General features: G+C 36.7%; 1 protein-coding gene across 1 annotated transcript in view; it reads left to right on the top strand.

Annotated features, from left to right (window-relative positions):
• The window catches only part of MAP3K1 (mitogen-activated protein kinase kinase kinase 1, E3 ubiquitin protein ligase), an 89,220-nt gene that overhangs the window by 43,440 nt on the left and 22,447 nt on the right, over positions 1 to 23,333 (top strand). The window contains exons 8-13 of the mRNA XM_011999872.1: positions 9,481 to 9,631; positions 12,587 to 12,787; positions 15,966 to 16,166; positions 16,570 to 16,686; positions 17,056 to 17,204; positions 22,937 to 23,058. Coding sequence (XP_011855262.1) covers positions 9,481 to 9,631; positions 12,587 to 12,787; positions 15,966 to 16,166; positions 16,570 to 16,686; positions 17,056 to 17,204; positions 22,937 to 23,058 — 941 coding nt within the window. The remainder of the gene's footprint in view (positions 1 to 9,480; positions 9,632 to 12,586; positions 12,788 to 15,965; positions 16,167 to 16,569; positions 16,687 to 17,055; positions 17,205 to 22,936; positions 23,059 to 23,333) is intronic.

Here is a 23,333-nt window from a genome sequence, read left to right as displayed (position 1 = left end):
ACATGGCCACCTGAAAGTTTAGCCTTAGTGTTTTACCTTAAATATGTCAGTGACTTCAGAAACTGTTGAAGTACATCCATAATGTTTGTATGTTAGTTTAAAAGTAAAAAAGACTTGCCTGGGCATGGTGGCTCACACCTGTATTCCCAGCACTTCAGGAGGCCGAGGTGGGCAGATCACTTGAGGTCAGGAGTTTGAGACCAACCTGGCCAACATGGTGAAACCCCATCTCTACTAAAAATACAAAAATTAGCTGGGCATGGTGTTGGGCGTCTGTAATCCCAGCTACTAGGGAGGCTGAGGCCGCAGAATCGCTTGAACCTGGGAGGTGGAGGCTGCAGTGAGCTGAGATCCTGCCACTGCACTCCAGCCCGGGTGACAGAGTGACGCTGGGTCTCAACAATCAAAAAAAGTAAAAACACTTTTCCTGCAAGGCAGTTTTCTCAAATTCATATTTGAGAAGTCATATTCTTGTGACTATTTGTGGTCAAGAAAGATGCCTTTTAATCATAAAATAATCTTGAATCGAGTTTTTAAAAATGTACTTCCTGTAAGAAGACAAATGAGAATCTTTTCCTTCACTTAATAATGTATTCTCTGCTCATAATAATGCCCTGGTCTACATTTGTCAGTATTTTATGCAGACATTGTTTTATATGTTCCAGTGGTGTCTGAAATTTATAGCACACTGAGTCTGAGTAATAATTTACTTAGAAATCCCTTCAGGTTTATTCAGTATTCAGTAGAGGATCAGTTGCTTTAACTATATTCGTACATTTTGAGCATATAAGAACATTTAGTATAGGAGAACTGTACAGTTAATACACATTTTTTGATTCACTTTTCTTCTCTAAAGGGAGATTTGGGCTTGTACTTTATTTCATAGACAGTTTCAAAGGTAACTGACTGCAAAAAAAATTCATACAGAGTTGCCATTTTTAAGAATAATTTGATACTGACTAGTAGCTCTCTGCCTTTTGTAAATTGCCTCTTATTATAGTTGCCTCATGATTGTTAAACCAATCTCTTACAAATTTACTAATTTGGAAGTAATAAAACCTTTTGAATATTCTTCCTTTCCTCATTGAAGTTCTTTACCTTTTCTCTTTGAAGTTATTTGCATGTCTCTAGAGGCACTAATTTATGGTAGAATTTGTTAAGGGCTATTTTGTCCATTAGGAATGATGGTGTAACATCTGCATGGTGTTACTTCTTAGATCTTTGTTGATTAGAAGTGATAACCAGCTACTCTGACTCTGACTCTGAATCAGGGAGTGTTTATCAAGCCTGTGACATCTGTTGTTCTGGGTGCTTTGTTCCTAGCTGCAGGACAGGGAAAAGGCCCTGCCCTCAAAGAAGTTACCTTTTCCTTGTCTAGTTCAGCCAGTGATTGTGTGTTTATAATATGATTATCTATTAATACATTGTCTTATTTTAATTTTGGTTAATTTTATGTATATTTTATATATATTTTATGTTTCTATACTGTGTTCTAGTTTTCAACATCCTATGATTGTGCTGGATAATACTTTTAATTTTAAAACTCAAATGGAGTGGTGTTTTAATGGAAACTAATCCTTGATTTAGGGTAGATGGATTTATTGTGCATGATCATGTGGATATATGATAAATATGAGTCGATCAGAATCACTAAGGTGGTATTAAACTGCTTATATGTATTGTTTATAATTAGTTGTGTTATTGTCTTTGTTACTTGACTTCCATATTACTTAACTGTTGATGTGGTTAATCAGAACATGAGCTTTTTGAGGGTGAATTCTGTGCCCATATCTCTCAAAGGCCTAAATAGGAAGGTTTGCACACGATACTTAAAATAGTTTTTCCGCCGGTAAAGATTTCTGATACAGATTCAACATACTATAAAACTGATTTTAGCCGGGTGTGGTAGCTCATGCCTGTAATTCTAGCACTTTGGGAGGCCAAGACGGGTGGATTGCTTTGAGCTCAGGAGTTCAAGACCAGCCTGGACAACATGGAGAAACCCCATCTGTACAAAAAGTACAAAAAAATGAGCCAGGTGTGGTGGCTCGCGCCTGTGGTCCCAGCTACTCAGGAGGCTGACGCTGGAGGATTGCTTGAGCTGGAAAGTGGAGGTTGCAGTGAGCCAAGATTGCGCCACTGCACTCCAGCCTAGGCGTCAGAGCCAAACCGTCTCTGTCTTAAAAAGAACGAATCAATCCTGTGTTCTGCTAAAGAGAGGATATTTACCCTGTGGGGAGATGAAAGTAGTAGTGCCTGTTTCTTGTTATAAATAAATAGAAGTTGTGCCGTCTTTAGTTGTCAGGGTCAAACTTTACTGAATAGAACCTGGAATGAAATCTTGTGGGAACTAATTTTCAGAATGTGAGCCATTTTTATACATTGTTACTTCTTATGTAAACCTACCTGTGTTATAAATGTTGCATCATATAAAGATGGAAGATTCCCCCTTCCAATGGTTTATTTAATCCTCCTTGCTTAGAAGAAGGAATAGGCCAACAGTTGGCAAAGACTGTATAGTCTCTGGAAAAACTGTCTTACTGGAAAATAGAATTGTCTTAGTATTGAGATAAAAGATGGTTTGGTTTTGGTTTTGGTTTTGTTTGCAATCTAGGTCAACAGATTAAAAGTACTTGTACATATTCATTTTCCTTTTGTTCTTAGAAGACACAGACTGTGAAGTCACTCATCTGAGTGTAAGTCATAGTGTTTTTTGCATACAGACTTTATCACCTTGAACATGTAACTGAACCTCCCGTATCCTTTGTCTCATCTGTAAAATGGAGTAGTAAGAGCCGTGTCTCAAGAGAATTGACTGAGTAGCCCATGTGGCTGTTAGCCCTGTCCGTGGAAAGGAATCGTCGGTCTTCCTATTTCATTATGCTCTCCCTATCCTCAGTTACTCAGGAGAATTGACTGAGTAGCCCATGTGGCTGTTAGCCTTGTCCGTGGGAAGGAACTGTCAGTCTTCCTGTTTCATTATGATCTCCTACCCTCAGTTAAGTCATTCCTGCTCCTGCCCTTTACCTGGAACCTTACACTTTAAGGGTTCTACAGTGGACTACGATTGTTTCGGAAGCTGGGTCCTCCGTTGCTCTCCTCTTTCCTCAGTAATATGGCTTATGAGTTTGGTAGCGTGTGAATTTCTTCTGCTATGAAGGCTTCATGAGTAGACTTTAGTTAACTCTGAATTGTGCCTGTCCCAAATAATCTAATGTATTTTCTAGGGTTCCTTGAAGTTCCTTGGACACTAAGAGGAATCAAGATATGGAAATCTTTATTTATACTAAGGTTGAATCTCATTGACTTCCAGAAGGGCTTTCTACGAAAGATCATTACAGTCTTAGTTGCCTCTATTGCGGTGAAATGCTCTAATAATGAAAATTAATATGCTTTTTAAATTATTATAATCAAATAGTCATTGTTGTAAAAACTTACAAAACTTCTTTGTATTATCATCATATAGGAATCAGCACAAGTGCTGACTTCTTGTAAAAACAAACTCAGATTGGACAGTGAACACTCATAGCAGCAAAGAGCACAGGCTCTTCAATCAAACCTGTGAGAGTTGGAATCTAGCCCTGCCCTTCACTTATAAACTGTATCACCCTGCGCATAACCTAGCCTCCCCAAGCCTCTGATAGAAAAGACTTCACAGGGTTGCTGGAAGGGTGCAGTAAATTCATACATGTAAAGCACCTAATCCATTGTCTGGCATGTAATATAATTTTTCTGTGATGACACTCTGGCAGTTATTTCTCCGTTATCACTAGTTGTTGACAAACAGTATTTCCTTCCTAAAGATGAGCCATTTAATAACTTAAAAATTACATTAGACTGGTAGGATTCTTTTTGTTTATTTTTTTGGAGATGGAGTTTTGCTCTTGTTGCCCAGGCTGGAGTGCAATGGCGCAATCCCGGCTCACCACAACCTCCCCCTCCTGGGTTCAAACGATTCTCCTGCCTCAGCCTCCCGAATAGCTGGTATTACAGGCATGTGCCACCACACCCTGCTAATTTTGTATTTTTAGTAGAGATGGGGTTTCTCCATGTTGGTCAGGCCGGTCTTGAACTCCCAAACTCAGGTGATCTGCCTGCCTCGGCCTCTCAAAGTGCTGGGATTACAGGCGTGAGCCACTGCGCCCGGCCAGGATTCTTATTTTTAAGTGTTTATTAAACGTCCCCTGTGTGCCAGGCATTGTGTAGAACTAATGTTTTAGTCAGACTCTTTGAGGTTGCAGGGAACAGAGATGGGTTAAAATTTATTTCATTCCAAATTAAAGAATCCACCAAGAAGTTTCCTCCATTGTACACTTGGCTCCTGGAGAACTAGTCATTCATTATCCAGGGTGGTACAAAAGTGGCTGTCCTCATCTAACAGCTTATCAAGGGACCCAGGTACAAGTGTTAGGTTGGCTTTTGTTACTTCTTCATCCCTGTCTTTCTTCTAATTTCTCTCTCTTCTCACTTATTTCTGTCTCAGTGTTTCTACTTATTACCTTGCTCTGTTTCCCTGTTAAACGCCACTCTTCCTGCAGTGACACTATTTGTGTGTTTTACTTTCAAACTCTCAGAAAGGGAGATCTGACTCAGGCATACAATACCATTCAGTATAGAAGGTCATTGGACCAAGGAACATTCCTGGACCAGGCAGCTATAGACGGTGGGTTGGATTCAGATGTTTAAAGCACCTTAAGCATTAGCCACCACCCTTAGGACTGGGCAGACCCTCTGGCTTCCCAGAAGGGGGCAGTGTGTCAGGTACCTTTTTTGGCCCATCCAGGACCCTGGGCAGTGTGATAGAACAATGAATGAGAGGTAACTTATCCTGAAAGAGCTCACAATGTGGACAAGGAAGCAGATACTTAAACATATACTTAATTTTATGATATAGTTAATATTTACCATGCAGGGAGAGAGCAGCTAACTGCCTTAGAATGGTGGTAGGAAATTCTTCATTGAAGCCATATTGAGATGGCAAAGGATATTCCTGGCAGGAAAAAAAAAAGTCTTCTGCAGAGATGGGTGCAAAATATCATAGTATATTTATGAAGTTTTTTTGTGCTATGAGAAGAGGGCCATAGTTGGTATTTAAGGGGCTCCAGGAAGAAAGTCTAATTTATGGTACTGATGAAGATGATTAGACACAGAACTAGGAGAAAAAGTCCTCACAGAAGAGTAGAGGAGAGACCTACAAGAGAGTTAGCACAATCAACAGTGGCTGACACCACATTATAAAGGGAAGACTGACTACAGTTTCCCTGAGAAGGGATCCTGAAGCATCTTGAGTTTTAGCTGGTGAGTTTTGTAGGTCTAGGAAGAGTCTAGGACTAGAAACCTAACCTCAGGGAGTAAGCGTTCTTGAAGTTCTATGTCAGTCACAAATTCATTCTTAGGAATGTCTAGAAGCCAAAACCAAGAAACCTCATGTTTCCTAAATAAACAGGAAATGAAGATAAAGCTTGATCTGTAACAGTTCTTAAGTTTCTCATATTTTTCTAAACACAATTTTGTTTATTTTTAAGTCTTCAAAGTAGTTTCTCAAAACACATTGTTTTGCTAAAAAATCTGTTATTTTTTTTAAGGTCATAAGTATATATGCTATTATTTAAAATAGGTATGTTTCTTGGTAATGTGTGGCAAAAATAACTCCCTGAAACATGCGTGTTTAACCAACATGAATTGGAGATGGCTCTCATCTCCCAGTGACTTTACAGCTATCTGTTTAGATTAGCTTTGGTTAAAAAAAGGTTTTTTTCCTGCTATGGCTGTGATATATTAATTGGATGACAAATCACTGCTATATCCATACATACACATACACACACACACTCATCTGATAAAAATAACCCTATGTATGCCTGGTTTAATGGAAGATTATATGTTAGGATTATAACAAAAACAATACAAGTATGTAAAAAAAAATTTCAGAGTTTGGTTCCATTTCAGAGAGAAATTAAATAGAGTAGATACGATTTATTCCTGACAAATATAATAGGATTTACTGTATATTTCATTGATTCAGAGATCCCAGTGGTTGTAAGTTGTACCATTATTCTATATACCATGAAGGAAAAAAAAAACCTGCCAGTTAAATTACAGTAACATTTGATTGCAAGAGGCATTCAGATTTCAGATATTAAAATGTGAAAAAATACAAATTTTAGAATTAATGACATAATTATTACAAAGAGACTAGGAAAAACACTTTGGTTTATACTTGCAGATTAACTTAGGAACAGTGAAAGTTGTTCTGAATAACATCTAAATTGTAAATTTAGTCTTAATTAAATACAGAATTATTTAAAAAGTTAATAAGAATAGTCATTAAAATTTAAAACTAGGAAGGCTGTAGGACTGCCAGAGTTAATAGGTGATCATTCACTTAATATATGTTCATACCTATTATGAGCCAGACGTGTTTAGATGTTAGGTGTATAGATGGATATAACACGTGGTCCCCTCACTCATGGAGCTTACAGTTCATAAGAGAGGAACATTTTGCAAACTGCATTAGCCATGTTAAAGGAAAAATACAAGTGCTGTGAAAGAATGGAATTGGGAGTTCTTAATTGAAATTGGGAAAGTCTGAGGAGTTGAGGAAAATCTAGAGAGTGGGTAGAAATTAGGTAAAAAGTAGGCAGAAAAGGAAGCAGCCTGTCCAGAAGCCCTGAGTAGGAAAGATTGTGGGGTTTTTGAGGCAGTGAAGAAGCGGGGGAGGGGGCAGGTCTGGTGACAGGAATTGAGGTGAGACCACATGGTGCAGGGCTACTTAGGTTGGGCTGAACATTTTGGATTTTAGTCTAAGCCCGGGGCAAGCCACCGGAGGATTTTAATGGAGGAGGTAACCCTGGCTGCACTGTGAAGTCTGGGTAAGATTCAAAGTTAAAGAAGCCTCCTTAGGAGCCTGTTGCTAATTCAGACCAGGTAAGAGCAGCTTGACCTGGGTGGACGTGTGAATGGAAGACAAATTTTTAGAAGATTATTTGCCCATATTATCAAAAATCTTCATTTGTGTACATTTTTTACCCAGCATTTCCATTTCTGGGTGTTTATTCTAAAGAAATAATTTAGGCCAAACGTGGTGTAATCCCAGCACTTTGGGAGGCTGAGGTGGGTGGATCACCTGCTCTCAGGAGTTCGAGACCAGCCTGACCAACATGGTGAAACCCCTGTCTCTACTAAGAACACAAAATTAGCCGGGCGTGGTGGCACATGCCTGTAATACCAGCTACTTGGAAGGGTGAGGCAGGAGAATCACTTGAACCTGGGAGGAGTAGGTTGCAGTGAGCCAGTTGCGCCATTGCACTCCAGTCTCGGCAACAAGAGCTAAACTCCATCTCAAAATAATAATAATCTCATAGCCCTTAAACATAAATAAGGTAAAATAAAATTTAAAAAAGAATCTCAGATGTTTGTAAAAGTTCAGCTACTAGAATGCTTATCCCTATTATTTATAATAAAAGAAATTGGTCTAAAAGATTATAGTATTTTCAGACAAATGGAAAGGAAGGAGACAAATTAGACTTTAAGGAGGCCACGCCATCCAGGAAGATTTGTTTAGACAAGGAACGTCCTTTGTGTGTTTGACTGGGGGCCAGGAACAGAAACTGAAAACCCGTAACAGAGAAGAGATACTCCTGAAACAGATTTGTGGGAAGAGAGATAGCTAGGACCAGAGGAAAGATGATCGAGCACCTTGGTCCAGGAGCGCAGGAGTTTCTGGTATAAAAATGCACTGCAGTTCCACTATGAGGCTTATTTTTTGGAAACTAGCCTAGGAACCAAACCACCTCTTGCAACATTGTTACTGGAGGGGGAAAGTGCTTTTAATACTAAAGACTTGAAAGTGAGTTTTGGTATGCAGTCACCACATAAATTCAGTTACCTACAAATCTGAGCCTCCTGGAATAAGTACCAACTGAGCAGGGTGGATTTTTTGGAAGACACTTTATCCCCTGTGTTCCTCACCCCTACCTTCCTTTCTCTCCCTTCTTCTCTCTCCTTTTCCTCCTCTTCCTCCTTTCTTCTCTGCTTTCTTCCCTTCTCTCCATCCCCCCTTCCTCTTTCCTTCTTCTCCTCCCTCCCTCTCTTACATTCTTCCACACATCCCCTAACATTTATATTTTATAATCAGCATAAAAAGCAGCCAAGCACGTATAAGTAAATGAGATAATCCTCCTTTTTTCATACTTTTTGAAAATCTCATATTGCTTCTATATAACAGTATTTGTGTGTGTGTGTGTGTCTGTAAGGAAATATTTTACTCTGTGGTCCTAATGCCCATTTGCAAGTTTCAAACCAAATGTTACGTATTCTTTGTATTTCTAAAAATATCTAGGCCATTCGCTGATACAGAGGTGTTTAATATTTTGGCTTCTACTTTCCTCACAGTCTTGATGCTTCAGTGAGACCGGTTAACTGTTTCCTTTCTAGTGAATATTTATTTTTAAGTAGTTTCTTCTTCTTTTTTTTCTTTGGCTGATTCTCTGAAGATTGTACTTCATAGTTGTGATTAGCTGGAAAATTCCTAGAGGAGTTTGAATTTGTCTTTTTAGTAAACTTGAGGTTCTTGTCTTGGGCATTTCCTTGAGTATTTCCTTTTCATATCAGTGTAGAAAAACTGTTGTCTAGCTTTATAAACTTTTCAAAATAGTTACTGAAATTAGCTTAGTATTTGTAAAGTTGTTACTAATCCCAAGGTGCAGTTGCTTTAACTGCATGCTTATGAATCAGGTTTTCAAATCTGTGCATATCGTGTATGCTCATGGGGATGTGGGTATATTTTAAAATTAGTGATTTTCGTGAGCTTGATGCTTTGCCTATTAGGCTTCGTAGAGTTAATTCTCAAACAGTTCTTAGTTTAGAGATTGTTTTATTCTGGTAAATCCACACCATTTAATGGAGTAAAGATCAAATGTTTGTACTGATAATTTTTATTCTTTTTAGAGTACCCCAAGTGCTTGTCAGAAATCACTGTTCTCTGAAAATAAAAATTTAATCATGTAGGCTATGAAAAATTGTTTTGGGATCATAGATGATGTAGTTAAGTTTCACTTCACTTATTAAATATTTATTGAGCTTATTTCAGATAAATGAGCATATCCACCAGATTCTGTCTGTATTGACTTAATGTATTGGAAATCCTGGGATAAAAGCGTAATAATACACCCTTCTAAATATTTGTTATATACTTGGGTGGTAGAATTGAAAACAATGCAGTCTTAGTGAATATATTTGTTAATACGGTGCTTAATGTCTTGGGATTCATTTTGTTAACTACAGTGGAACAAAGGTCTGCATGATATATGTCAGTAGTATATAATTCAGAATCATTTCAACCTTTAAGTCATTTGGGGTTTTTAGCAGTTAGCTTTTTTATTACATGTCCATTGGAAGTATAAAATAGAACCATTTGTTCTTGGAAATTATCTTTCATATATAAATTTCTCATTTTCTTTGTTTCTCCATCCATTTTAGTCGTGAGATGGAGAATAAAGAAACTCTCAAAGGGTTGCACAAGATGGACGATCGTCCAGAGGAACGAATGATCAGGGAGAAACTGAAGGCAACCTGTATGCCAGCGTGGAAGCACGAATGGTTGGAAAGGAGAAATAGGCGAGGGCCTGTGGTAAGTGGCTATGGGTTACCAGCTGTAAGGAAGAAAGCATAGGAGGAAATGGAAAAGTAAGCATAAATAGATCCTCTCGTAAGCTTTTCTTCTTCATTTTAAATGTAGTAGTTTTAATTACTTGATATTGCGGTCATTTGGAAGAAACCATAATTAAAACTACGCTCATTAAACAACTTAAACTGTTCTGGGAACTTAACTGTTGTGTTTGGTGGAGGGGTAAATGCTTAAACCAAGACTACCCTCTCATGTCAGTATCTAAAATCCTTTCATTGGAGTTTTATACTGTACTTTCTAAATTTCAAAAAGAATTTTTCCAGTTTGTTTTAGATGTTTTATCTCTACGACTGGATCCAAGGATCTTAATTTCAGAAATCTTCTAGGAAAGAAAATATTTAATTGCAGTAATTCATAAGTGTAATAATTGGGTTTTTACATGCATGCGTAAGATGTGCATTTCTCCAACTTTGTTACAATGTCAGCATGTTACCCTCATTTGACTTGGAAAAAAAAAAGTTTAATAGACCCATGGAGATTAAGGTAAATTAAAAATGTATGGGGTTTGATGAAAGAAAATCTAGAGTCCTAGATTTTAAAAAGCAGGGATACTCCATCCTTTGCTATAGGTATAAGAATATATATTCTTACAAGAATACCATCATGAAATGTGTGTCTTCATTCTTACAAAGGAAGAAGTATTACAGTATCCTAGCACTTACCTGTATCAGCAAGTTTGTGTTTATTTTGTTCTTTTAAAACAGATAACGGCAACTTAAAATTTATCTAAACTTTGACAAGGGTCTAAAGTACACCCCTGCCAAATGATTGTCTGCCCTGCATTCATCCCATATGCCTATTTAAGTTTAGATTTAAATTAATTAGATGTAAATAAAAGTAAAAATGTAGTTCCTCAGTCTCACCAACCACATTTCAAATGCTTAGTAACCACATGTGGCCAACGGCTACCCTTTGGGCAGTGCAGTTTTAGCACATTACCATTGCCTCAGAAAGCTCTCTTAGATGCGTAGTACTGACTCGTGTCTGACTTAACTCCATAATCCCTGCGGCTTTCGATATCCTCATTACTGAGCTGCAGTCTGTCAGGAATATTTTACCCGCTGGTTCTAATTCTAACCCATGGAATTCTACAGAATAAATCTAATTGTTCCTTTCCGTACCAGCACTTTAAGTTACTATGGGCCCATGAGTCTTTGTCTTTACAGCTAAATTTCTACATTTCTTCCATTTATTACTCATGTGAGGTGGTGTGGTGGGAACCCCTCACCATTTTAGCTATTTGTGCCAGAAGATGAATATGAAGAAATTAAGGATTTATCTTAGAGAAGAGAAAGTGCTGTTGAAACATCTTGTAGAAGGTTGGCAGTTAAAAGGGCGTATTACTACTCAGTTAATATAAAGAACTTTTAAACAAACAGAGACATCTGAAGTTTCAATGTGCTGCTTTCTGAGCTCCTTTAGATGGAGGCGTTCAAACAGAGCCTAAATCTTTTGAGAATACCGTAGGGCATAAATCACAACTTTTTAAAAACGAGCCAGCCGTTTGTTTTTTATTACGTATGAACTAAGAATATCCATTTCTCTAAGACAGAATTTTAGTTTTTATACTGTTCACTTTCTAGCAAATACGTACCTTGTCTGTATATAAGACATGCATGAAGAGGGAGGAGATGTGTGGAATAAGATGCATAACACAGTCCTTAAGCTTAATTATGCCACTCTACATTTTATGGTTTACAGATTTCATATTATCCTTAAGAAGTTTACTGTTTACTTGGGAGGTCTGATTCTGTTTTTATACTTTAAGTAAGTTGTGTCAAATCATTCTTGAAACATAAAGTGTAAATATCTCCAAATGGGAAAATTAGACTTATATGTAATAAATAGAGTAGTACATGAAATATCATAAAGCAACTTGTGACTAGGTGCCAAATGTGTGGGATGGGCAGAAGAGCAATAGGGACTTAGGAAAGAGAAAGAATGTCATGCTGGTAGACTTCAGGGAAGTTTCATAAAAGGAAGAATTTTAACTGAGTCTAAAAAAATGGGTAAATTTTCCTCTTGTGAAGGTGTACTCCTGGGGTGCTGCAGGCTGGAGATGAGTATTAAATTAGGAGGAGAGTAAGTGGAAAGCACAGGAGGAGGAAGGGTCAGGCAAGTTTGGTGAACACAGCAACTGGCTATAGAACAGGAGCAGTGAGAGAAAGTCCAGAAAGGTCTGCAGTTGTACAAGGCTGTGGAGTTTGGCCTTTGGTCATGGCTAGATTAGGTCTGAAAGCCTTAATTAAAAAAAAAAAAAAAAAAAAAAAGGCAGGTCTTCTAAACTGCATTTCTGCCTGAGAAATTGATCTTTAAAATTCTAACCTCTTTTGGTTTTCTGAGATACATATCTAACCTATTGTTGTAATATAACGTAAAAAACCACACACACACAAAAGCAGGGCAAAATGATTGCATAGTCATCAAACTATTTGAAATTATGCCCAGTGTTGTTTCAAGGTTCTACATTTTGTCAAAACAAATAAAAACATACCGAGGTCTTTGATCTAGTAGTTGAATGAGTTGACTATAGAAGTTATGAGTGCTTATTTTTCATATTTGTTTAATAACCTTTGATTGTTACTTTTGAGTGTTAAATGAGTTAGGGTATATAATAACAAATAATACCATTTCTGCAGTTTTGTATGCATTACAAAATTGTAAGGGAAGAGGTTGCATTTTAACTAGTGTTAAATCCTAAATGACTGAAATTTGTGTAGGTAAAAATAGTCTTTTACATTAATAGCTTAAAGTAATAATAAAAGTTGATATGTTGTCTGGTATACTGGTATATTTCATAACAAAAGCTCATTAAGTTTATTTCCTAGTCTATGATATTTACATTTACTTACCTTTTATATTTTTAAGTAATCAAAATACTGGAATACTTTGATTCAGGTGGTAAAACCAATCCCAGTTAAAGGAGATGGATCTGAAATGAATCACTTGGCAGCTGAGTCTCCAGGAGAGGCCCAGGCGAGTGCGGCTTCACCAGCTTCCAAAGGCCGACGCAGTCCTTCTCCTGGCAACTCCCCATCAGGTCGCACAGTGAAATCAGAATCTCCAGGAGTAAGGAGAAAAAGAGTTTCCCCAGTGCCTGTAAGTTAATGTTACAACGGATATGTTAGTTTTTATAATTTTTAGATTCATTTATAACAGAGAAAAGACTGGCCAGCCATCTGTTAGAACATCAGTTTTCAAAATATGATCTGCAGACCCCTGAGGATGGAGGGAGGGAGGCAGTTCCTGAGACCCTTTCTGGGGTCTATTAGGTCAAAACTAATTTTGTGATAAAACTGTGATGTTGTTTGCCTCTTTCCCTGCATTGATATTTGCAGTGGTGGGTAAAACTATTGGTGCCTTTTCCCAATTTAAGGCTACAGCTGTAGAAACTATATTCATTATTGCTATGTATCAGCCATTAAAGAGAAAAAAAAATGGCAGTTACACTTGATAATGCCTTTGACAAGGAAATAGAAATTAATTTTATTAAATCTTGACTCTTAGTAAATACGTGCCTTTGTAATATTGTGTGTGATGAAATGGGATGCATGCATAAAGCACTTCCACATACCAAAATACAATAGTTTCTCAAGGAGAAGTATTTGTGCGGTTGTTAGAGTTGCAAGCCGAACTAGTTCTTTCATGGAACATTAAATGAGTGACCAACAAACTATGATTATTTAGATTTGGGTATTTGGAAGATATTTTTCTTAAGATGAATTAGACTGTCACTTCAAGAAAAGCAACTTAAGGCTAGGAGCGGTGGCTATAATCCTACCTCTTTGGGAGACTGAGGTGGGCGGATCACCTGAGGTCAGGAGTTCGAGAGCAGCCTGGCCAACATGGTGAAACCTCATCTCTACTGAAAATACAAAAATTAGCCAGGCATGGTGACAGATGCCTGTAATCCCAGCTACTCGGGGGGCTGAGGCAGGAGAATCGCTTGAACCCAGGAGGCAGAGGTTGCAGTGAGCCTAGATTGCACCATTGCATTCCAGCCTGGGTGACAACAGCGAAACTCCATCTCAAAAAAAAAAAAAGAAAAACAACTTAAATATTTTTTCACCAGTGTTAAAAGATGAGATGTCAAAACAAAAATTAGAATTTTAGAAAGCTGCTATCAACCACTATGAGCTTGACAGCTTCCCAGTGCTTAGACTTTTCTGATAAGATTGGTGATAGCAAATGTGATTCTTTTCATGCTATATAATGAAATATGTGAACATTTGGAAGATCTGCCTAACTTAACCAGTATTTTCCACATGATCAGTGTATTATAACAACAAAATCATTCATAGGTAAAAGATACATTCAAAATGTAAAATAACACCATTTGGATTTTTAATGTGCCAGTAGGAAAAGTTTGTTGATGTGGTTTCAGATTCCACATTAAGAAACTGTGTTTTGAGCTTTGGTATAGTACCAAAGAATATTCATCATTATTTGAACAGGCGGCCAAGTGCAGTTGCTCACACCTATAATCCTATCACTTTGGGAGGCCACGGTGGACGGATCACTTGAGGTCAGGAATTCAAGACCAGCCTGGCCAACATGGTGAAACCCCGTCTCTACTAAAAATACAAAAATTAGCCAGGCGTGGTGGCAGGCACCTGTAATCTCAGCTACTTAGAGGCTGAGGCAGAGAGAATTGCTTGAACCCGGGAGGCAGAAGTTGCATTGAGCCGAGATCACACCACTGCTCTTCAGCCTGGGCGACAGAGTGAGACTCCCAAAAAAAAAAAAAAACTATTAAAATACTCCTTCCTTTTACATCTGCGTATCTGTGTGAGGCCAAATTTCCTTTCATATACTTTAATCAAAACATCATATCACAGCAGATTGAATGCAGAAGCAGCTATGAAAATCTTAGCTGTCTTCTATATTAAGCTAAACATCAAAGAAATTTGCAAAAAGATAGGTGGTAAATTCATGTGAGAGAGAGACTTCTAGTGGTGGAAATGCATGTTAAGACTCCTGTCTCCATTAAAAAATACAAAACAGTTAGCCGGGCATGGTGGCGGCCGCCTATAGTCCCAGCTACTTCAGAGGCTGAGGCAGGAGAATGGCATGAACCTAGGAGGTGGAGCTTGCAGTGAGCTGAGATGGCGCCGCTGTACCCCAGCCTGGGTGACAGAGTGAGACTTCGTCTCAAAATAAAATAAAATAAAATAAAAAAGACTCACTTTCTAACTTTGAAGAACAAATGATTGATTGGAAAAATGGTTGAGATAGTGACCACAAGAGGAATTTGGGTTTTTGTTAAGATCTGGAGTTATTAAGGTACATCAGTTCATTAAAAAATACATTTAAAGCAAAAACATTTTATAGTAAAACCTGATGCCCAACAGTGGTTGTTGGCTATATGTTAAAACACCTTTAAATTAGTTATTAATTTTTTTTAACTTAAAACTAATCAGTTATTAGCTCATGAATCTGCAGATTGGGCAGGGCTCAGCAGGCTCAGCTTCTTCACTCACATGCCTGTTGCTTCAGCTGGGATACTAGAACACTTGGGGGGCTGTTGGCATCTCTTCATCCTAGCATGAAGACTTTTAAAATCTCGGTCATCCCCATAAATGTTGATAAATATCTGGCTGAGAGAGACAACTATGTGGTAATTTTATAAATTATTCTATAAACATTTGAGTTCTTTGAAACATCTAAGATGAACCAAAACAAAAAGCATAAAAAGTATATATCATAAGCAGGCAGAATGCTGTGTCTAGTAGTAAAAATTAAACATCCAGCTTTCTGGGATCTATTGAAGGCTTTATTAATCTTCTTTAACTGGAAATTTACAAACGCTGCTGTGGAATGCCTCCCAACATACACTCTGCAGACTCTTAATAAAAACAAATTTGTGGAAGCTGACAAAAACTCTCCTATGGTGAGGGTAATATATAACACTCTCACTGTACTAATTTTCCTAGGACTTGGTCTTTACATCAATGTCCAGTGGAAATTCCAGTTTTTTTGGATACTTAATTAAATAATTAAGGGTAATAAATGTTCAAGTGATTCTCCTGCCTCAGCCTCCCGAGTAGCTGGGATTACAGGCGTGTGCCATCACACCCGGCTGATTTTTTGTATTTTTAGTAGAAATGGGTTTCACTGTGTTAGCCAGGATGATCTGAATCTCCTGACCTCGTGATCCGCCCGCCTCGGCCTCCCAAAGTGCTGGGATTACAGGCATGAGCCACCACGCCCGGCTGGATAATAGTTTCTTAATTAAGAAATGAAAAACATACCTAATAAAAAAAAAAATGTTGTGAAGTTTCAGAGTGGCAGAATCACACCACCCCGAAGAGCCCCTTCACCAGATGGCTTCTCACCATATAGCCCTGAGGAAACAAATCGCCGTGTTAACAAAGTGATGCGGGCCAGACTGTACTTACTGCAGCAGATAGGGCCCAACTCTTTCCTGATTGGAGGAGACAGCCCAGACAATAAATACCGGGTGTTTATTGGGCCTCAGGTAGGATTTGTCACCATTTTATTTTATTAGTAGTAGTATATGGTACTACCTCGAATTTATATACCATAATGTTCTTAAATTTGGATCACTTAATTCCCTTTAGTAGAGAAAAGTAAACTTAAAATGTATTTTAGGCTAATATTTTTCTTTAATGTATTTATGAGGTTTTTACTATCATAATATACCATAGAATAGAAATTTGATCTATTTAATAAATTCAATGGAAATGAGAGATTAAATCATGGAAATAGTTGTAGATTTTTCTTATATACAAAGATAATGAAGAGTATGAATTAATAGAAACTTTAGTATAAAAAGTTGGAAATATTGTAAAGTGATGAATTTAGAAGTTCTAATGAACCACGGATGTATTAACCTATAGGTTTTCTTTTTAACTCTTCAGAACTGTAGCTGTGGACGTGGAACATTCTGTATTCATCTGCTGTTTGTAATGCTCCGGGTGTTTCAACTAGAACCTTCAGACCCAATGTTGTGGAGAAAAACTTTAAAGAATTTTGAGGTAGTTTTTAATAAATGCTTAGAGTAAAATTGTCAGCATATTCTTATGATATATTCTTAAAATTTCTCCTTCTTTAAGTTTAGGCAGTGACCTTTTGAAAGGTGTGAAGGTATGTAAGAATTAGTTGATGCTTATAAATAGTTCTCATGAGATATTTACTAAACTTTTTCTTCTAGCTTGAAAAAAACAACACTGACCTGCCGTATGAATGTTGTCCTTAGTAAACTATAATGTGTTTTTATTTTTGAAGCTCTTAAATCAACTTTAGGAAAAACATGCAAATAAAAGATAAATAGCTCAGTCTCTAGAACTCTTCATATGTATAATTATGGCACAAATATCACTGTTACTGTCTTTTTCCAATGTTAGGTTGAGAGTTTGTTCCAGAAATATCACAGTAGGCGTAGCTCAAGGATCAAAGCTCCATCTCGTAACACCATCCAGAAGTTTGTTTCACGCATGTCAAATTCTCATACATTGTCATCATCTAGTACTTCTACATCTAGTTCAGAAAACAGGTTAGTACTTTTTAAGGATTTCAAAGCATTAATCCAGTGTTACTTTTAATTTTAGGGGTAATTTTTTATATCTACTTGTTAAGTTGCTCTAAAATGATTTAATTATTGAATCTTGGCTTTCAAGTTAAAATCAAGGGTGAAGATATTAAAGGTTCTCTGGGCATGGTGGCTTGTGCCTATAATCCCAGCATGTTGGGAGACTGAGGCAGAAGGATCGCTTGAGCCCAGGAGTTCAAGACCAGCCTGGGCAACATAGGGACACCCTGTCTCTACAGAAGTAAAATAATTGGCTGGGAGTGGTGATGCCTGTAGTCCCAATTACAGTCTGGGCAACATAGGGATACCCTGTCTCTACAGAAGTAAAATAATTAGCTGGGAGTGGTGATAACCTGTAGTCCCAATTATTCAAGAGGCCAAGGCAGGAGGATCGCTTGAACCCAGGAGTTCAAGGCTCCGGTGACCTATGATTGCACTACTGCACTCCAGCCTAGGTGACAGAACAAGACCCTGTTTCTTAAAAAATATGTGGGTGTGTGTATGTGTGTATATATATATATGTTGTTAAAGGTCATGTGAGTGTGTGTGTATATAGACATTTTGTGCTAAAAACTGCAGTATTCATGTGAATCTTGTTTCTGTTCTGTATATCGCTTTATTGGTTTTAGTGTAAAAATTAGATTTTTAAAAATTACTCCACAAAGGAAGTGCTGCTTCTCTTACCAGGGCACCTTCTATGTTATTCCCGAAGTGCCCAGTTTGAGAAGCACTGTTCTGAGTGGTTAAATCCTGTCTTTATCCTATCAATCTGTTAAGTATTGTAACTACCTCAAAATTAATGAAGAATGAAAAAGTGACAGGGTCGCAACAAGAGTGCAGTGAAGAGAAGAGAGGTTTTCTTTATCTGTGGAAAAAGTAAATGTTTGGATTTTCTTAATTTTGATTAAATGAAATAATTTTAGAATCCTAGAATTTTAGGAGTTTTTGGACATTGAAGATTTTCTAGTTGGCATGGTTCAGTGACAGCGGTAAGTGAAGCCAGGAGGTTATGCAGTTCATTTGAGGAAAGGTATAACCAGAACCTGGGTATCTTTGTTTCACCCCTCATCTCTTCTAAATAAAATGAAAAAAATTAGCTGTATTTCTCCAGCCTGCTGAACTCCTAGCCCCAAGCATTCCTCCCACCTCAGCGTCCCAAAGTGCTGGGATGACAGGTGTGAGCCACCACACCCAGCTCCTTTTTCCTTTTGAGTGACATTTCTGTAACTTTTTATTGTGGGGAAAAATAACAGATGCTTAAAACCAAGTAGCCAAAGTTAAAATAGAAAGTTTCTCTCTGAGGTTAAAAAAAAAAATTATTTGGATTCACATATCCGTAGGGGGGAGCCACAAAAGTTATCTTGATTACTGAGATTGTACTATGTAGATGGGTAGATTTTTGTTTCGTGTAACCACTATTTTTGTATCTAAAATCAATAAAAAGAAAATACAGAGGAAGCGTATCTGGAGATCTGATTACATACAATTTTAAATGGTATGCCACAAACAATAATAAAACAATTAGGATAAACAAATTTAAAATTCAATTGAAAATGAAGGGCATAAAGAGAATATGCACCAAAAAAGAATTCTAAGGGGCTAAGAAACACAAAAACTGTTCATTCAACCTGATAACTAAAGAAATGTTCATTTTTTAAAAAAAGATACCAGTTTTTACTGAAATAATGGAAGACTTTTTAAATGATGTCATTTAGTTATTGTAAGGATGTGCTTGATTGTATATAAAGCAGTATAGCCTTTGAAGAAAAAAAGTAATATGGCTTTTAAAAACATTTATATTCATTGATCCAGTAAATGTTCTTCTTAAGTAAAAGTTTAATCTGAGAAATGCACAAGCCTTACATATATCATATATGACTGTTTCTCTTAGTATTATGGTGAAAAATTAGAAACAATTTAAATATCCAGTAGCAATGGAATGATTAAATTAGTGTATGCCCATGTTACGAATGTCATGTAGGCATTAAAATTATGCTTTTGGAGAACATTGAATGACCTGGGAAAATGTCAATAAGTAAAACCAAATCTAGATTATAATAATATATTATGCATGAACCCAGTTTTATATAGGAAAGGTATTACAGGTATGTAAAAATCGGAAGAATAAGAACTTCACTGGTTATTTATAGGAGGGGTTATTGTAGGTAACTTTTTTTAAACTTTAAATATTTTTTTAATAGTATTTTAAATTTAAATATTTTTTAAGTATTAGTTTAAAAACTACTCAGCTCTGCCCTTATAGCCTGAAAATAGCCGAAGACGATATATAAATAAATGGGGATGGCTATGTTCAGTAAAACTGTATTTACACAAGTAGTCCACAGGCTAATTTGTTTTCCTTATAAGTTTGTTACTCCCTGCTCTATACTCATGTAATTTTGCTTCAGAAAAAACTATGCTAAAAAAAATCTGAAATGTCAAAAAAAAATGTGTACAAAGATGTTTGTAATGGTTTCTTAAAATGTAAAAATATGGAAACAGCTTATATGTCCAACATTAATGGATACTTAAAACAGGATCTTTCTAGTCAGTGGAAAATTATGGCGGCATTAAAAATTATGTGGTGGAAGCAACCCAAGTGTCCATCAATGGATGAATGGATAATGTGGGATATACACATAGTGGAATATTACTCAGCTTTACAAAGGAAGGAAGTATGCTACAACATGGATGAACCTTTAGGACATTATGCTAAGCAAAATAAGCCAGTCACAAAAAGACAAATACTGTATAATTTCACTTACATGAGATACTTAGTCAAAACCATAGAGACAGAAAGTAGAGTGACCCTAGGTGGGAGGATTACTTGATCCCAGGAGTTCCTGACTAGCCTGGGCAACATAGTGTGACCCTGTCTCTACCAAAAAAAAAAAGGGAGAAAAGAAAAGAAAAATTAGACAGGCATGGGTGGCATGCACCTGTGGTCCCAGCTACTCAGGAGGCTGAGGCAGGGGGATCTCTTGAGCCCAGGAGTTCGAGACTGCAGCGAGCTATACTTGTGCTGCTGTACTACAGTCTGGGAGACAGAGCAAGATCCTGTCTCAGAAAAAACATAGAATGGTGATTGCCAGAGGCTGGAGGAAGGAGATCGTGAAGAATCGTGTTTAATGGGTATAGGGTTTCAGTTTTACAAGATGAATACTGGAGACACATAGTGGTGATGGTTGCACAGCATGAAGGCATTTAATACCACTGACCTGTACACTTACAAATGGTTAAGATGGTAGATTTTATGTTATGCATATGTTGCCACAACAAAAAAAAAAAGAAAGAGTTATGTATATGAAGAGTTGAAGTGCAATTTTATAATAAAAATTTTTTAAATATGAAATAGTGCATATATATATATACATAAATGATCTGAACAATGCTTACAAAATATGTACTTGGAAAAAAGATGGACAGGAAATACCCCAGAATGGTATTCTTTTTGTTGTCAGAGAAGTATTTAGTAAGTTGCACTTGTGATTTGACTAAATTGTGAAACTTTATTTTCCTCTTATGAATAAGCTTAATTTTGGTGTAATTATATGAAGAGTTAGTTGACCTTGGATTATTTTTGCCATGAATATTTTTATTATAGATAGTTGTATACATCATTCCTGTAATGCTACTGTTAATTCTTCATTACTAATGCATGCATATTCTGACAGTTTTTCCGCATCCTAAGTAGCTCTACAATTAGGAAAAGAGAGGGGGCAGGTACATCAGGAGGGAGAGACTAGTAAGTGTGCCTTCATCTCAGGAATCACCCATGATGACTTTGCTGACTTGTTTGATTAGCTTTTTTGGAAAGCTTTTTGTGCATTTGGGGAACTGGTTATTTTGCTGCTAGTTACTCAGATCTGTTTTTTCAGGGAAAAGTAATTGCCGTTTTTGCCATTACTTCTAATGGCAAAATTAGGATTCAAAAAATTAGAAGTAATGGCCAAAACCGCAATTACTTTTGCACCAACCTAATAGTTGAAGATAGTAGAAGTGCAATATTGGGCCTAGTTTAGCAGACTCTAAAATTTAGACATTGTAAGTTTATGGCATGTTCTTCTCAGATAAAAGTGTAATGATAGATCTGCCACAAACTGATTTTGATTTGAGGCAACTTATTTAACATCCCAGAGCCTTGTCTTTATTTTATAATGGAAATACGGCTGTTGATTTTTAAAAGTCATCCCTCACATCATGAAGATTTAATTAAAAACATTTATGAAATAGAGAACTAAAGTCCTCTTTCTCTAGCCTGGGTGCACACAAAATAACTACTGTTAACTATTTAATACAACTTTTAAAAATTACATAAATCAAGGAGTGAAACTCTTCTTTGCACACTCCGTACTTCGGCCAACAAACAGATGCACGCACGTTCCCCCATCCATATTTCTCTCAGCTGTCTTACTGTTTTTAAACAAAGTCATGCCATATGTTCTGGTGTGCAATTTTCGTTTGCTTTTACTTTATATATAAAGAATATTTTTCCACGTCATTACCAGATTACATACTTTTTTCTTTTCATGGCTGTATAAGGTTCTGTTGGTACACCATAATTTATTTAGCCATTGCCTTAATTAATGTACATTAAGTACACCTCCAGTTGTTTGTTTACATACTTAAAATGTGTAGGGATAGCATCCTAGGAAATAGGATTTTTAGGTCATGAATATATACATGTAGTATTTTAAGAAATACTAACAAAATTTCCTTCCATAGATTTTAGTTTTTACTTCTACCAGATATGAGAACCTGGTTTTCTATGCCATTATGAGGGCCAGATGTTACCAATCTATTATTATTTATTCCAATTGCCTTTTTATTTCCTTTGTCCATTTTACTATTAGTATTTTTCTTACTGATTTTTAAAAATACTTTGTATATTAGAGATAATCAAGTATATGCAATATAATTACCCATTATGCTGCAATTTTGCCATAAATGGAATCATTCTATACATGGTAGTTTTATTTTGACCTCATTTATGGATCTCTCTCTTCCTTTTTAAAGGCTTCAAGGTGCCTGGGTTTGCCGTAATTTGTTTAACCTCCTTTTGGCATTCATTTGGTTGTTTTGATTTCTTTTCGTTATTCTAAATAATACTGCAGTGGACATTTTCATACATACATCTCTATATATTTGTCTTTTTATTTTCTTACGATACATTCCTAGAAGTCTAGGTGACAGATTGTGTACCCTTAAAATGTGACGTGTTCCTAGATTCATTTCTAGGAAAGTTGGACCAGTTCATACTGCCACCAGAAATTTCTGAAATAGGCATTTAAATTTAGGATGTGGAATCTTTGAGCTCTAAGGTCCGCCAGCACTTAAAATCTTGAAACTAGTACCATGTAGTATATTTTTGTGCGTACTCAAACCTGTTGGTTTATTCAAAAGATACAGTAGCAGAATTTGGGAGATACAAATGTTCTTTCTAAGATTACAGTCTGTATTGTTTTCATCACAAAGAAAGTTAACTCACACCTACAGTCTATAAGTACTCGTGTGTTAATCTGATTTTAAATTACTGTATATTAATAGCATAAATATGTATCTCTTAGTATATAAGATGCTCTTAAACAAGAATTTCTACTGTATTTATATTCTAAGCAAGCAGAAAGTGTTTTTAGCATATCAGTTCTGCTTTATATTCTTTTATGTTTAATACTTTTTCTTCCCCTTTTCTATAGTATAAAGGATGAAGAGGAGCAGATGTGTCCTATTTGCTTATTGGGCATGCTTGATGAAGAAAGTCTTACAGTGTGTGAAGACGGCTGCAGGAACAAGCTGCACCACCATTGCATGTCAATTTGTATGTGGCTCTTTTTCTCTCTATGCTTATTCAGCACAGTTGCTCTCTGAGCTAACTATGTTATTTAAGAGTGTAACATGGCTCGAAGGGAGATTGGTGAGAGAATAAAAACAGTATATCTAAGTCCTCTGTGAAGAGTTTTCAGCAAGTGGGAATGTAGGATCTTTAGGAGATGACCTATGTGAGCAAAGAAACGCAATAAAGTGTGACATAGGTGATAATGGAAGAAGTGCATAGAATTAGAAACAGTTTCAATCTGGAAGGTATACATGAAG

This window comes from Mandrillus leucophaeus, unplaced genomic scaffold, assembly GCF_000951045.1.
Source record: "Mandrillus leucophaeus isolate KB7577 unplaced genomic scaffold, Mleu.le_1.0 Scaffold605, whole genome shotgun sequence".
Lineage (NCBI taxonomy): Eukaryota > Metazoa > Chordata > Mammalia > Primates > Cercopithecidae > Mandrillus > Mandrillus leucophaeus.
The sequence above is the reverse complement of the archived record's forward strand: the minus strand, read 5'-3'. Positions and strand labels throughout refer to the sequence as shown.